A 15,456-nucleotide genomic window follows, 5' to 3' on the forward strand; every position below is an offset into this window, starting at 1 on the left:
CCTGAATACCACAGGCTGACTTGTTATTTTTAAATGTAGGGTAGGGGTGCCTGGGTGACTCAGTCAGTTAGGCGTCTGCCTTCGGCTCAGGTCATGATCCCAGGGTCCTGGGATTGAGTCCCACGTTGAGCTCCCTGTTCAGAGAGGAGTATGCTTCTCCCTCTGCCTGCTCTGTCTCTTGCTCCCCCTTGTGCTCTCTCTGTCAAATAAATAAATAAAAATCTTTTAAAACAATGTAGGAGGTAGGCTCAATATCATGGAAAGAAACTCATGTTAGTAAGAAGTTCAAGGGTGAACACAAACATTCTCCACATGACTGTGTATTGGTAGCATCCTTTCTGTTTTGGGCTCCTTTTGTTCCAGAAAAGCAAGCAAGAACTCTTATTCAATTACATCTTCTTTCAGGACTTCTTAATGACATGACCAGAAAGCTTTACTTTGTAGAAATAAAGATCAATTGGGTCATTAGTTGTCTTTTTTTTTTTTCAAACCGTTCAAAAACCTCAATATTGTAATTTTCAAAAATAAGTATTGATTATAGCAGGATAAGTAGAATTATTGTCTTGTTCTTACTTAACTCTAAAGGTATTTTTATGAAGTCATTCTTCCTGTAAGTTGGTGCCCTAGAAACACAAGGCAAAATTCTTATTAAATAAGTTATTTGGACATACATTTTATGTATAAATACGTACATAAAAATGTATGTCCAAATAACTATAAACAAATGTTATGACACTAGTCATACTGGAAGTTAGCTGTTAAACACATGCCTGTATTTAACTGTCCTACATGCTAAAACCAGTTTGCTCTTCCCAAGTCATAACAACAAAGTTGATGACCAAATACCGTCAATCCCATGCTAGCAGAAGGAATGACAATTTGCTCATTTTGTCTTGAATTCTATTTGTACTCATCATTTATTTAAATATTAAATAGCTGTTCTCCTCCCTCAATCCTATGCTATGGAATTCAAGGAACTTTGGACTTTCCCTGCTCTCTACTTTCTCCTGGAAGTCTACGTAAGACACTTGTCTGTCCAGACTAGGCTAGGTCTAATTCTTGACCTCTTCAGGAAGGCTACCACAGGGACGTGTGGGTGGCTCAGTTGGTTAAGCATCTACCTTCAGCTCAGTCAGGTCATGATCCCGGGGTCCTGGGATCCAGCCCCGCATCGGGCTGCCTGCTCAGCGGGCAGTCCGCTTCTCCCTCTGCCTCTTCCCCCCAACTCGCACTCTCTTTCTCAAATAAATAAAACCTTTTTTTTTTTAAGATTTGATTTATTTGTCAGAGAGAGAGAGAGAAAGCACAAGCAGGCAGAGTAGCAGGCAGAGGCAGAGGGAGAAGCAGGCTCCCCGCCAAGCAGGGAGCCTGAATGCGGGACTCGATCCCAGGACGCCGGGATCATGACCTGAGCCAAAGGCAGATGCCCAACTGACTGAGCCACCCAGGCGTCCCTCAAATAAATAAAACCTTTAAAAAAACAAAAACAAAAAAAGAAGGCTACCGCGAACAACTTTTTTCTGAAAACATTGTGAGCTACCATTTTAAGATAAACTTCTCACAGGAAGCTGTCGTTAGCCACTAGCTGTCAGGTGACTGAGCACTACTACTTGCTCTCTCGAAGACTTGTCTGAGTGCTGTGAACGGGACAGACACCCCTTGGCCTGTCTGCTGCGAATGTCACGTTGGTTGCTCAGTCTGGAACCTGTGAGACTGGCCCAGCCCTTCTGCACTCTGAAGGTGCCCCATCCTCCCTTCAGGGGCCTGCTCTTTCAGGACACATCACCAGACACGACATGGGGAGGAGACTGAGGCAAGCATGCCACCGTCCCGCTCACCCACCCCCTCCCTCGGTCTTCCAGCATCAAACACTTAATAATAGCAGCACCCATGGCACCCACTGCTGTGAGAATTAAGCAAGATGATAAATATCAAATGCTGGGAATAGCGCCTAGTACACAGTAAACCCTCAGTGAATGTTGGCTGTTACTATTTTTGTTCAGGCCACAGGGACATGCATATACATACGAATAAGGGAAGTTAGATCTGCAGCTAATGGCAGAGTTATTAAAGACAAACCACTGATGTTTGAAAATCTGAATTAGGCAGTCTGTATTCTAAAACACACACACACACACACACACACACACAGTCTGAACCAATTAAATACAATAAAGTTGAAAGGGGATATAAATTACAGTTTTTCTTTTTTTTTTAAACAGACAATAGTAAAATACTACAGTCGGCTCACTATACACAAAATCATGAACAGCAGCTTTTCATTAGTCTCCAAAATCTTACTCATGTACTGGTGCTAAGAACTTAAAGAAAAAGGTACAGCAGGCTGTACGCCTTTTCTCTCTCCCACAGGCATTTACTGCTGTACATCCACACCCATCCCACAGGCTTCTACAGAGCAGGTGCATAAAGTACTCCTGTCACAATGCATGCACGTCATCCCTTCGACGTCTCCGTTAGCAGAACTCTGCAAGCGAAGACGTGGACAGCGGGGTCCTCTGTACTCAGTCGTTTGCCGCAAACATGGCAGAGTGAGCACCTGTGACCTGTAGAGCTCATCCCAACAACGGAAGTAAAGTAACAACAGCAAAACCACACAACGGAACCTACCAATCCAAAAAAAAAAAAAAAAAAAACCACAAAAAGACAAAAATCAACATCCCCCTCCCTCCCCAAACCCAACTCCAGGCGTGTCCTCGTGTTTTCCTACAGTAATACTGCTCTCCGCATCCCACCTGCCTGGCCAGGCCAAACCAAGGGACGAGGAAGGCTGGAGTCAGAGCCCCAGGCAGTGTCAACAGTTCCGGTACCATGTCTCGTCAGCAGGTGCCGGGCCAGGTGGAAGACCATGGAGGATAGCTGTGGGGTTTTTCAGTGTGCTTATGCAACAGGACAGAGAACAGCTAGCTACAGGGGGCCTGGTAGCCAAGAGGAATATGGCACCAAACTTGCAGTCAGACATATATGTACACATGAAACAGGAATGGACAGCAAACACGTGCAGTCTTACGTAAGTTCTTTGGTTGTAAAGAACGGCCTTCTGGAACCTTTTCTGCAAAGAGGGATTTGCGACCTCGTTCTTAGGCAATCAAATCTTTTTCATCTGCTCGTCTATCAGATGATTACCTAAGTTGCTGTGTATCCAAGTCCAGTACCTTATGATTTTCTACAAACCACTTTTATCTGCATTTTCATGTGCAGTCTTGTCTGTCTCGGAACAGACATACTATAGATATACATTTCATATACATCATATATATTATTTATAAAAAAAAAAGCATTGACTCCAGATTTTACAGTAAGAACTGATTAAAATTAGTTGTACAAGAATAAAGTTTGTTTGAATCTGTGGAGGTTTCTACACAGTGGGTGTGTGTAGTAGTTAAGTGCAAAACAAAAATACTGCCACTTAATTCAGTCCAGGATTTTCGGTTCTCTGGCTTTCTGGGAAAAGCAGAGGCTGCCGATTCACCCGCCTGACAAAGTGCCACTGCTCCCAGCTCGGGAGGAGAAAGTAGGTGGCCCATGAAGCACACGGCTTCTCCACGCTGGTCTGAGGTCCCCGGCTGGGCCGCCGCACGGTTTAAAGATGCGGCTGGTGCTTCCACAAGGCAACCGGAGCAAAGATGCCATGGCCTGCGGAGCAGCATGGGCTGCCTTTCACCGAGTGGTCGTGCTGCCCTAGAATGCAGAGGCTGGTGAGTTCAAGCTCCGGATCTCCCCACCCCCAACTCCACACACACACACACACACACACACACACACACACACACACACACACACGGGCCCCCTCCCCCAAGTCCCCCCCCCACAGGGGCCCCCTCCCCCAACTCCACACACACACACACACACACACACACATACACACACAGGGGCCCGCTCCCCAACTCCACACACACATACACACACACACACACACACACACAGGCCCCCTCCCCCAACTCCACACACACACACACACACACACACACACAGGGGCCCCCTCCCCCAACTCCACACACATACACACACAGGTCCCCTCTTCCCCAACTCCAGCACACACACACAGGCCCCCCCCACCCCCAACGCCACACAGACACACATATACACACACACATACACACAGGGACCACTCTCAGCCAGACATCACCCACCCCACACAAGGGGCTCTTCCTGAAGGGACCCATGGAATCTGATTTCTTATGGAATCCATTCTAGGGCTTACACTATATGAGGGAGAAACCTAGCCCAAGGTGAGGCTTCTAGGAAAAGTAATGACAGCAAGACCCAAAGCTAAGGTAAAAAATTGTTACTGCAACTTACTAAAACCTAAGACTATTATAACAAAAATACTAAAGCAATTAAAAAAAAATAACCTGATAACCACAAATATTTTTGTTAAATCCCACTTCTAAAGCAGGATCTTTGGCAGGAACATACTATTCTGGAGCCTTTGAAAACAAAAATCAGGTACTATTCCTGTTGGTTGGTTCTAAATAATCCAAGCCATGGTATGAGAGGAGGGACTGTTGCCTCTTCCTCTCCTGCAGCCCCTGCTTTTCCCAGTGCAGCCTTTAGACAGCCAATCACTGCAGCAGAGGCTGAAAACCCAAGCCCCCCGCTCCACCCCGTGCTGAAGCAGAACGTCAGGTGAGGGGTCAGTGACTCCTGGGGCCTTGAATTTTGAAGAGGCTCCCTCAATACTGCTCAGTGAGTCTGCTGCACATTTAGACTGGAGGAGCACTGTCTGAGGGGCACCTGGGTGGCTCAGTCGGTGAAGCGACTGCCTTCGGCTCAGGTCATGATGCTGGGGTCGTGGGATCGAGTCCCCAGGTCAGGTTCCCTGCTCAGCTGGGAGTCTGCTTCTCCCTCTGCCCATCCCCCTTCTCATGCTCTCTCTCAAATAAATCAATAAAATATATTTTTTTAATTTTTATTTTTTGGATCTTCTTTCTTTCCTTAATTTTATTATGTTAGTCACCATATAATACATCATTAGTTTTTGATGCAGTGAATAAAATCTTTTTTAAAAAAAGAGAGAGGCACTGTTCGAGGGGGAAGAATCAGCCCTTGGACTTCCCGGAAGAAGGCCTGACAGGCCAATGCAGGCCAACAGGGCAGGTTCTGCCTGAAGACCAGGGTAGAGGAAGCCAAAGACTTTGAAACAAATTAATGTTTTGTTTCCAAGGACAGTAACCAGTCACTTTACTCTTAGTCTTATGTTGGAGAAAAAAGGGGAAAAAGTCTTTTTTTTTTTTTAAATTGTAAGGAATCACTTTAGGGTTTTTGCAGTATATGGATGAGTGTACTGTATAAGTGACCACACACTGAAATTTTAAGGGTTAGTATGGAAAGGAAGTAAAGCTTGTGGGGGAAAAGCCACCAAACTGGAAGAACTTCCTCAACAAAGCAGAGACTGAATGGCAGCACGATGATCTTTCTAGATTATCTTTCTAGTTCTGTCTGAGCTTTGTTTTGCTCCATTCTGGTGCTCCCATACCCCTCCCTCGCACAGCTGCAGTGGGGGTGTGGGACTACAACACTGACCCCAAATGGGAAGCAATGGGGGCACTCCGGAGCAGAGCCCTCAGAAGCGGACAATCTCTTATTTATATCATTTGCTCTTTTCCTCAGTACTGTGAGCAAACATCCATTTTGTTCCATTAGTTTAGGAATTACACTAAAAAATTAAACTATGAAACTATAAAAGGAAACAGTCTAATAAATCAACCCGCTAACTTCCAAAGCCCAAACTTCAACTGCTCTGGGCACCAAATGACTTGTTTTTTTAATCCATTCTGCAATGCGTGCCTCCCTCCCCTCACCCATACCCCTTTTAAACGTGTCTGAAATTGGGATGCATCTGACAATTACTGATGTGAGGCAGTTTAAATGGAAGTATTTTTTTTTAAGATTTTATTTATTTGAGAGAGAGAATGAGAGAGAGAGAGAGAGCACATGAGAGGGGGGAGGGTCAGAGGGAGAAGCAGACTCCCCGCCGAGCAGGGAGCCCGATGCGGGACTCGATCCCGGGACTCATGACCTGAGCCAAAGGCAGTCGCTTAACCAACTGAGCCAGCCAGGCGCCCCCTGGAAGTATTTTTTTGTAATGATACGTAAACCAATGGTTTCTCTAATAATTATGGAAATTACAGATTTGATAAAATATGACGGATGCTGTCTGAACGCCTTGGGATAGCCAGTAATGAAACATCTCCAGGAATGCATATGGGATTGAATGATCCTTATTTGGCATCAACCCACAGGCCAGTAAGAAAGGCCACCGGCCCTATATATTCTGTAGTTCCACTCTGACGGAGCCAGCCGGGCAGCGGTGTGAGCGAGCCTGCTCCCCGGGGGGCCCATGCTCCCGGTCAGCAGCACCTGAGGGAATCTCTCCTACTAAGTCACGAGGTGAAGCGCCTCTGGGGGTTGGTGCACAACCAGGCAGGCTCACCAACAGGACAGAACACAAAGGACAGCCTCGGGAATTTATTACCTGGTCACTCTCAACCGAGGAATGCAGCTGCGCAGGGCCCTGTGGCCCGTCAGCGATACTCTTCTGGTCCGTTTTACTTGGCAGATTTCTTCTACTCGAAAGCTCTCCAGCAGAAGAGTCTGTCAAACCGTCAAAATCTTTCCCATCGGATACACCCATAAACTCTGTGAAAGAATGGTCCTCAAGGATATTTGTGGTGTGTTCTACGGTCACTTCCCCGGGGTAAAATTCTCTGGTTGGCTGGCCATTTCTGCTGGAGCAGGCATCTTGTTCGGAACAGGAGCCAGTCCTACAGAGGATTTGGGGGTTTTTCTCAGGGATGCTTTGGGGCGATGGGCTCCCTTTGGCTAAGGCACTGTTTTCCTTGAGGGGCACCAAAATTATCTTCTCTTTCCCCATGCCTCTTTCTAGTTCTGTCAACTCTTTGTTTGAGGACGGTCTGAAATCGTGCACAAGTGACGGTCCATAATGCTCACTGGAGTCTGTATCCTTTGTCTGCATGGCTAGCTGGTCTGAGCTGTCACTGGAAGGGACCGCCATGTCAGACAGCGTGGCATTGGAGGCACTGTGGGAAAAGTAGCCGCTGGTAATACTGCTGGTGGTGGGGCTACGGGATACTTCTTTCTCCAAGACCCTTGAGTTCATCAAATCGACTTTAGAAGAAAACCACTCCCTGTTCTCCAAGCTGGCGTTGTAAACACTGAAGTCTGCAAACTCCACAGGTACGTAAGGCTGTGAACTTATCAGCTTCCTGTTAAGAGCTTCCAGATCATTTTCCTCCTCCTCAGAGTCCTGTAGTAATGAAGGAAAAGTCACTCATTAGCTCCTTTCAGCGACTTTATTGTCGAGACAGGTTTCAAATATATTCATATTAAAGGCTTTCACATTCACATGTTTAGTGGGTTTTTCTTTCTTTCCTTCTGAGTTTGGTTAAATCTTGTCACCTACGGTGGTGCATACGTTATTCTCAGAGATCTGTGAGCATAAACCCATTATCACCTAATATGGAGGAGATTTATTTCTTCTGTGCTCACTCAGTGCTAATTGGAAATGCTTCCTTCACTGGTTTAAGGGCAGTAGACTTTTAATTAATTTTAATTAATGATTAGTGTTCAGTTGTGATGTTTTCCCTTTTGGAATCAAATGAGGAGAGGGGCAGCTGGAGGCAGAGAAAAGCTGTTGCTTCATTTGCCCTTACAATCCTCACTTTGGGAAACCAAGCGCAGGTGAGGAAGGTACTTTGTAGGTTTCTGAGCTATTTTATGGGGGGGAGAGGGCAGTAAAATCAAGACCTCAACAGTGAAAAGAGCAAAGAACACAATTTCAACACCCGTTCCCAATGTTGTATTAAACATCGTAGGGCTGTAAAATACTAACAGTCTTAAAGTTAACACTTTCTAGGGGTTTGGAGAAGCATTGTTAGAGAATTTGGCCAGAGGTGAGGAAGGTACTGAGCCATCACTGAAAATCTCCTTCGTCAAAGAGCTTTAGAATTCTGTTTGTAAAGACTAGTAAATATGCTGAAGTGGATATTCTCAACACCCCAGTCTGTCCCTGAATGGATGATTCTTCTGTATTTGGTGGAAAACAGTATAAAGCATGTGGATGTTTTATGTTCAAATAAAAATAAATGATAAATGACACCTGGCTGGCTCAGTCAGTAGAGCATGTGGCTTTTGATCTTGGGGTTGTGAGTTCGAGCCCCACACTGGATGTAGAGCTTACTTGAAAAAAAAAATTACTATCTAGCATTTTAATTACTCTCATAAACATCTGAAGACATTGTAGATATTCCTTTCCTCTTACAACAGACTTTCAACGAGTATTCATCAGGCATCCACTATATGCCAGCCATTGTCCTAAGAACTGGGAATACCAGTGTTGAGCAAAGACAGGCACAGTCCCTGCCCTCATGGTGTTATGGCTTTGGGTCCTTGCTCTTAGAACAATCCTGGACCCTGATTCAGTGGATGGAAATTTCTTTTTTTTTTTTCAAAGATTTTATTTATTTATTTGACAGAGAGAGACACAGCAAGAGAGGGAACACAAGCAGGGGGAGTGGAAGAAGGAGAAGCAGGCTCCCCGCTGAGCAGGGAGCCCAATGTGGGGCTCGATCCCAGGACCCTGGGATCATGACCTGAGCCGAAGGCAGACGCTTAACGACTGAGCCACCTAAGCGCCTTGGTGGATGGAAATTTCATTCAGTATAATAACAGGGAGACTGTGAAACCTGCAACCAAAACATTAACCTTACTCATTAAAGGATAATTTCAAGAGGTCGAGGAGAGAGGATGGGAAAGAGGAAGCAGACAGAGCATGAGCGAAGGATATGTCAGATGGCAGTTCACAAATGAACATCAATTTCATCTGCTGCATTTTATAGTAATAATTTATTATTTATAATATTATAAATATATTATAGGCACCCCTATAGTAATTTCTTTTGCATAAGATGCTAATTACCTAAATCAATACCTTAATGCTCTTCAGTGCTCCTTAGTTTTTAAAATAACGAATATACATTACATAAAAGCATCCGGTGTCTTAATTCCATGGCTATTAATCAAAGGTGACTATCAAATACCAGCGATAAAAAATTCCAGAAATTAGCAAAACAAAATTTTGGCAACTCTAATCTTGCCATCTTATTTTTAGCTACATTCCACATTAGGTAGCACTGTCAAAAGAGGGGGTGGGGAGAATGTTTGGAAAGGAGCAAAGTTTGGACAGAATTCAATCAGTTTTTGCCTGTATTTTCTACGTTCTCTACTTGACGGGTTTAGACTCAAAATTGAACTTCTAGTGTTTGCATCTTTATATTTCCTTTTTTTTTTCTTTTTAAGTAGGCTCCATGCCCAACATGGGGCTCAAACTCACCACCTGAGATCAAGAGTCAGGCTCTCCCGACTGAGCCAGCCAGGTGCCCCCCCGCCCCCATATTTCCTTCTGATTTAAGCTGGCAAAGAAATATAATTCCCTAAGCCTAGGAGTCTTTGATGCAGTTAATTACTGAAAAGTTAGTTGGTACAAGAAAAACCAAATCTGAATGTGAGACTTAGTAATCTGGGGCTCCTTTTACGCCTGGAGTTATTTCTTCTGAAGACTGAGGAAAGGCCTGTCATCCTAAAATACAACTTTGCTGAATGAAATATTCAACCATGAAATTATTGTGCAGAAACAGGTGCATGCACATTTGTCACACTCATGAAGATAATAAAAATTATTCCCAAAGGATTAGAATGAGCTTAGGAAAAACTGAAGAGTCTACAAAACCCCCAAGAGATTAAGTTCCAATAGGGATCAGTACACAGCTGTACACCTGGGATGGGAATGGGAGAAGGTGAATGACCCAAAGAGAGAGGCTAGCGGAGTAGGGACAAGTAATTCCAGAAAAAAGAAAACTGAGGAGAGATGAAACGTTTCCCAACAGGTAAACAGACTGAAGGTTTATCAAGTTATTGCCTTCAAGGGGAAAAAGAGAGCACTTAATTGGTTCAAACTGTACCTTAAAGCAATCTGGTTAGATAGACCTTTTACTCCAGAAATATTTATCATTGTATCTGAAAGGAGACTAAACTTAGCACCTTCCTACTATGTCTTAATGACACAAAGAATTAAAACCCTACCTAAAAAGTGAAGCATGGAGTCAAGTTCTCAAGCCCCTCTACAGCTACAGTCTTCATGATTTGGTTTTTGCAATTAAGTTTATGCAACTGGTATTTACCTACAGACAAAACAGCTTGATTTTAAAAAGGGATCAAAACCCCCACGAAAGCAGTGACTCCCTGCAAGGAGTTTCACTTAATTAAAGTCATTTTCACTTCCACTGGGATGGGGTCTGTGTTGCCCTGCAGGAAGATGGTCTCTTTTTGGAAGGACTGTATCAACCTAAGGCCCCCAAACTTCTGTCCGTGGTACTAAGATGCTGGCAGCCCTTTCTAGAAACAACAGTACCAGGGCAATTGAAACTGCACTATTTTGGAGAGCACCTGGAGTCACTGGGGTCAGCCCAATTCTGCTGAGGGATAGGGTCTTTGTTCTTATGCTCTCATTAACTGTGAGACCCTGAGGCAAGCCACCCATCAAGTCCTTTGTTTCTTCTGCAAAATGGAGAAATAAACCATATGCTGTCTATGCAAGACCCAAGGGAGAAGTGATTTCCTTTACACTCTTCTGCTTCATGACTTAAAAAAAGATGGACTCCAAAGGCATACTGTTGTCTTTATCTTATTCAAACAGGACATGCAGTACATTTGTGTGTCTTCCCGAACTGATGAGACAGCAGACCCTGCTTTAAGAATCAAGGGTAGCTACGTAATACTCTATTTTATGTGAAACTCTGAAAAATGATTTCAACCTCCTTTGATCAGACCAAACCACTTATTCACACTCTTGATTTTTCAAGAATGGAAAAGGAAGGAGAGTGAATGGGGAACAAAGTAATAAAGCAGTTTATGTCCATTTGTAAGAGGAGAAATAAAATGAAAGCTTCCCGAAGAGAACCAGAACCTCAGAGCAAGCAATTAAGACTGTTAAAATCTACCAAAACATCCTGGAAAAGCTGCTATCTGAAATAAATCAAACAGTTCAACAGTTTCAAAGATGAAGAGTATTGAGACAGGTATCTTTCTCTTATTTAAAAAAAATTTTTTTTTAGGTTTTATTTATTTAAGCAATTTCTACACCCAACTTGGGGCTGGAACTCAACGACCCAGAGATCAAGAGTCACATGTTCCTCTGACTGAGCCAGCCAAGCATCCTTCTTTCTCATTTTTTTTTTTTTAATTTTGTTGTTGTTGTTGTTGTTGTTTTGAGCCAGATTTCTAAGGAGAGTAGAGGCAGATCTCTCAAGATTCCAGCAAGGAAGATACCATCAAACCCTGCTCAGCAGACTTCAAGGTGTGTTTGATCACAGAGAGCCTAACCACTGCTTAAGAGTTGCTGAGTTATGAGAAGCTGGTTCCATCCTACCCTCTGCTAGCTGAAAGTCCTGAGATGGGTTTTATCTAAAAACATTACAAGGAAAGTAAACGATGAGGCAAACTCTGTCAACAGTAAAGCCATCTGCTGGGGAGACCCAGAAGGACCACCCAGCAGTCTCTCAATAGGATGTTCTACCAAAATGATCAGTAACAGAGGTTTAAATTTAGTAGCCATGCAACGTGGTGGCAAGTTCCACGTCAACCAACAGACAGATCCAATCAGCCAGAGAGCCAGAGAGTTTGAAGGGATAACGAACTGGCCACTTGGCCTTTTTTAGCCCATGCCGCAGCTTTATTAACTAAGCGGGAGGAGGTCAAGTAAGTGACTGAGCAGTTCATTAGGATCCAGAGATACAGGGGCAGCTGTTGACGTTCACCATGTTCTGCAGTAGGACGACGATGGGGACTTGGGACAGAGCAGCCAGGAGAACACAGAGGCGATGGTGGGGAGAGGGACAGAGGTGCAGGGGAAATGGTGTCTTTTCTTCTGTCCTCAGTGGACAGGAGTAATGAGAAGGTCATTCCTGAAGATCCGCTAGCATTCCACACATGCAGACGGGTGGCCGACTGCATCTCCAGGTTAACTTCTGGTTAGGATCACGAAGTGTGCATCAGCAGCACGTTTTAGAGCCGTTAGAGGACCTCACACCAATGAGTCCTTGGACTGGGTCAGCCATGCTGCGACCGGGAGAGGAAATGTCCCGTGCGCCGCCCACAGATCAGACTGCGCACAGACGTGAACACCAAGCAGCTCCGACTCGCTCGGAGCTGCTTCACTGTTTCAAAGCCCAGGAAGCCACAGGAAAGTGAAAGCTGAGACACAAAATAAGACAACTCTTTCCAGGCCCAAGAATACAGTTTGTTTTTTTGTTTTTTTGTTTTTTTTTAACTGAGGTATCACTGATAATCCAAAGTGCCTGGTATACAGCGTCTTAAAAACTACATTCAAATCTGTAATTTGAAAACCAAGCGCTGGGGACTGACTGTTTTACAGGCAAAGTTTCCACCTACCTGTGGATGAAGTACAGATAAGTCGTGCCCAAAGCAACACTGACACCAGCGGGCTTGGGACCTATTTTGCCAGCAAATGAGAATGGGCTACCTGAGATGCCGAGCGGGCAGCGGGGGCACCGAGGGCTCGTAGCGGGGCTACAAGCTACAGAATAAGCTGGGCAAGGGCATCAGGCAACGCGGAAGGAGCTTTCAAACACACCCACGGCTAAGTGCATGATTACTCACTCCAAGTAAGTGCAACTCCTCTAGGTAGATTAACTTCAGAATCTGGGCAATATGCATCGGCACATTAGAAAGATTCACAATCAGTGACGGTGATCTCATGGTTACACTTTTTAAAGACCAGAACCTGTTAAGAGTGCCCTTTCCCCCTTTTCTAAGCAAGTTGCTACTGAGCAAAAAGATAAATAAAACTGAATGAACACTTAGAGAAAAACCACAGGTCATGGCCACATTCATGCAAGATTTCATTACCGGTGATCACATTAAAAAAAAAAAGCAAAGCAAAGCAAAAAGACCCAGTACATTCTCTTCATGTCTCCTACAGGATTTGGATGATCGTCTGTGAAGGGGCCTTAAACCCACCACCAGGCAAGACGACAGAAATAGTTCCAGAACTTACAATCTTCTTCTCGTGCTTGCTATTGTGCTCTACTGGCACGCTGCCGCCCTCGCGTCCGGAGGGCACAGTGCAGCCCGGGTTATGTGCCTGAGGTGAAGGCATGCTCTGCAAAGGTTAAGACACACAGATGCATCACATACAGAAGACGCCGACAGCCGAAATACACAGTAAGTACGTGCCAGTTAGAAAAGCAACGCGGACACTTCTAATCCCGTTTGAGGAGTGCAACCTGGCAGGCTGCAGTTAAACCACCGATGGACTCCGACGACACTACGCACACCCCACGGCAAATCGCATCCTTGGTTTTATCAACATAAAAATAAGTAAACAAATAAATAAATAGAGCCTGTCATGTTTTCCAAACACCCAAGGAACGGCTCCTTCTCACTTGGAAGAGCCGTAAACGCACAGAAAGGAACATCAAGAGCACCACGCAAGAAATCCCGCCATGACCCTGTGTGCCCCACACACGTCCACAGGCACGGTTACTGCCCCCCACGCAACACGATTCTGCTCTACTTTCCACGGTGGAGACGTGCAGCACTTACCTCCTGGCTGAGGAGCGGCCTCGCTTCCAGGGCTATCCTTTTCTGATGTTCCTCCTTTACAGGCATTAAGGGTTTGAAAAACTTTGGTGGCTGGGGAGAGAATGCTTTAAAAGGACTGACTGTTAAGGCGTGGGGGTTCTCTGATGGACAACCTGGGGAAGACAAACAGGCACGGATTGACGGGCACACTGGAAGCACGGTCATCACCTAGCCACGGGAGTATCTGGTTCGACAAAGAAATTACCAGGCTAATATTTGGCTAAAGACTAAAACCGGTGTGGGCAAGAGTGGAGATGTAGCTACCAAGTCCCAAAGAGTCAGCATCGAAGAAAGCAGAAACTGAATTTTCCACCTTCTTTTCAAGATCCCCCTGAAGCGCTGCCTATTAGACCGATTTCAACTCATGCTGATTTTCCATTACTCTGAAATTCCAGAGTCTATTAGCCTTCTGTGCATTTAGGCACATTTTCATTGCAATATCTTATTTTCTATGTATCTCATTCCACAGTTCGATTTCAGGATCTAGAATGGCACCTTACTGTATCTTTCACTGCCTATAGCAAGTAGAGGCTCAATAAATATTCAAGGAATGGATACTGTATACATTTTTTTGCAAGCCCTGTTTTTCCTCAGGCCACTTTCTCCATATGACTAAGGAAGAACAATTCTGCTTTCCTGCTCTGACTCATTTCTTACTTTTGGGGAGTCTCTTTCCCTCCTTCTGCATTTTCTTCCCAATTCACTGCTACAATGTCATTTAGTAGGCAAAATATACGGTGTAAGGTAACAGAACTGATTCACATTTTCAAAGAATGCTATTCCTCTCAGGGCACTGGGAGATTATACAGTTAGGTAATAATGCTGTCGCTGATCAAACTCATTTCTGGTACCATTTTTGAAACTGCTTTAGGAATCGAAAAATTCTCATAAAAACTCTTTTGAGTACAAAAAAGCATTACACAGGTAGATATTCTTGTGGTAAAAAATGAAGTCTAACCACAACATAATAAGATTTGTGTCTCAAAAGGGACTTCAATTTCAGGAAATGATGTGGGAAAAATGATTTGAAAATTCTGAAGTGCTACACAAAAAGCCTATTATTATTATCTGGATGATATACCGGATCCAAAAGCAAAAATAAATCAAGTAAGTGGAAATGACATGTTCTCTTCAAGAAGACAGTTTAGAATCATCCAGCACATTAGAATTTCAGGTTCCTATCTTATTAAATGCCACCTACAAAAGAACTCCCCCCCCCCCCCGATGCTTTTCCTAAGAAATTATAAAGAAAGAACACAGAAAAGCAATCTCACCACTACTTTCTTTACTCCTTCGAGGCGAATCCCTGGGTAACGTTCCGTAACAGGCTATATCCTGGTAACTGGAGCAATAGTCGGACATGTCTAATTGGTTCTCTAGCCAACCCTACAAGGGAAAGATACGGGTTAGCTGTAATTAAGTCCCTTTAAAGTGAGAAGTGAAGCCCAGATTTGAGTTTTTTCCTATTTTTTAATGGCAGTATGTGCTCTTATTTTTATTATAAAGTATTTCAAACATACAGAAAAGTATGAATGGCTGAATAATATGACAAATACTGTCATACCCAGGGTAGAGCTAGAGTTTTAATGTTAATAATCCTATCATATTTGTCCAAGATTTAATAAAATCATAACAAATGGAGTGAAATCCCCTGACTCCCTAAGGTCCCATCCATTTTCCTCCCTCCCCTGCAAAGGGAGCCACCTTGATCAATCTGGTATGTATCTAGGGTGACTGCATAATTTAGAGACCACA

General features: G+C 44.2%; 1 protein-coding gene across 7 annotated transcripts in view; it reads right to left on the reverse strand.

Annotated features, from left to right (window-relative positions):
- Window positions 1-1,442: 1,442 nt before the first annotated feature.
- The window catches only part of KIF13A (kinesin family member 13A), a 204,652-nt gene continuing 190,638 nt past the window's right edge, over window positions 1,443-15,456 (reverse strand). For 2 of the 7 annotated variants that reach the window (XM_027601410.2, XM_027601408.2), the window contains 5 exons: window positions 14,976-15,087; window positions 13,663-13,814; window positions 13,115-13,219; window positions 6,497-7,288; window positions 1,443-3,699 (listed from right to left, as the gene is read on the reverse strand). In XM_027601410.2, the coding sequence (XP_027457211.1) occupies window positions 3,679-3,699; window positions 6,497-7,288; window positions 13,115-13,219; window positions 13,663-13,814; window positions 14,976-15,087 (1,182 nt within the window). In that variant the 3' untranslated portion in view covers window positions 1,443-3,678. Of the gene's footprint in view, window positions 3,700-6,496; window positions 7,289-13,114; window positions 13,220-13,662; window positions 13,815-14,975; window positions 15,088-15,456 lie in introns of those variants that run through there. The other 5 variants (XM_027601407.2, XM_027601406.2, XM_027601412.2 and 2 more) reach the window with 3 other exon arrangements.

The sequence above is a fragment of the Zalophus californianus genome, chromosome 7 (assembly GCF_009762305.2).
Source record: "Zalophus californianus isolate mZalCal1 chromosome 7, mZalCal1.pri.v2, whole genome shotgun sequence".
Lineage (NCBI taxonomy): Eukaryota > Metazoa > Chordata > Mammalia > Carnivora > Otariidae > Zalophus > Zalophus californianus.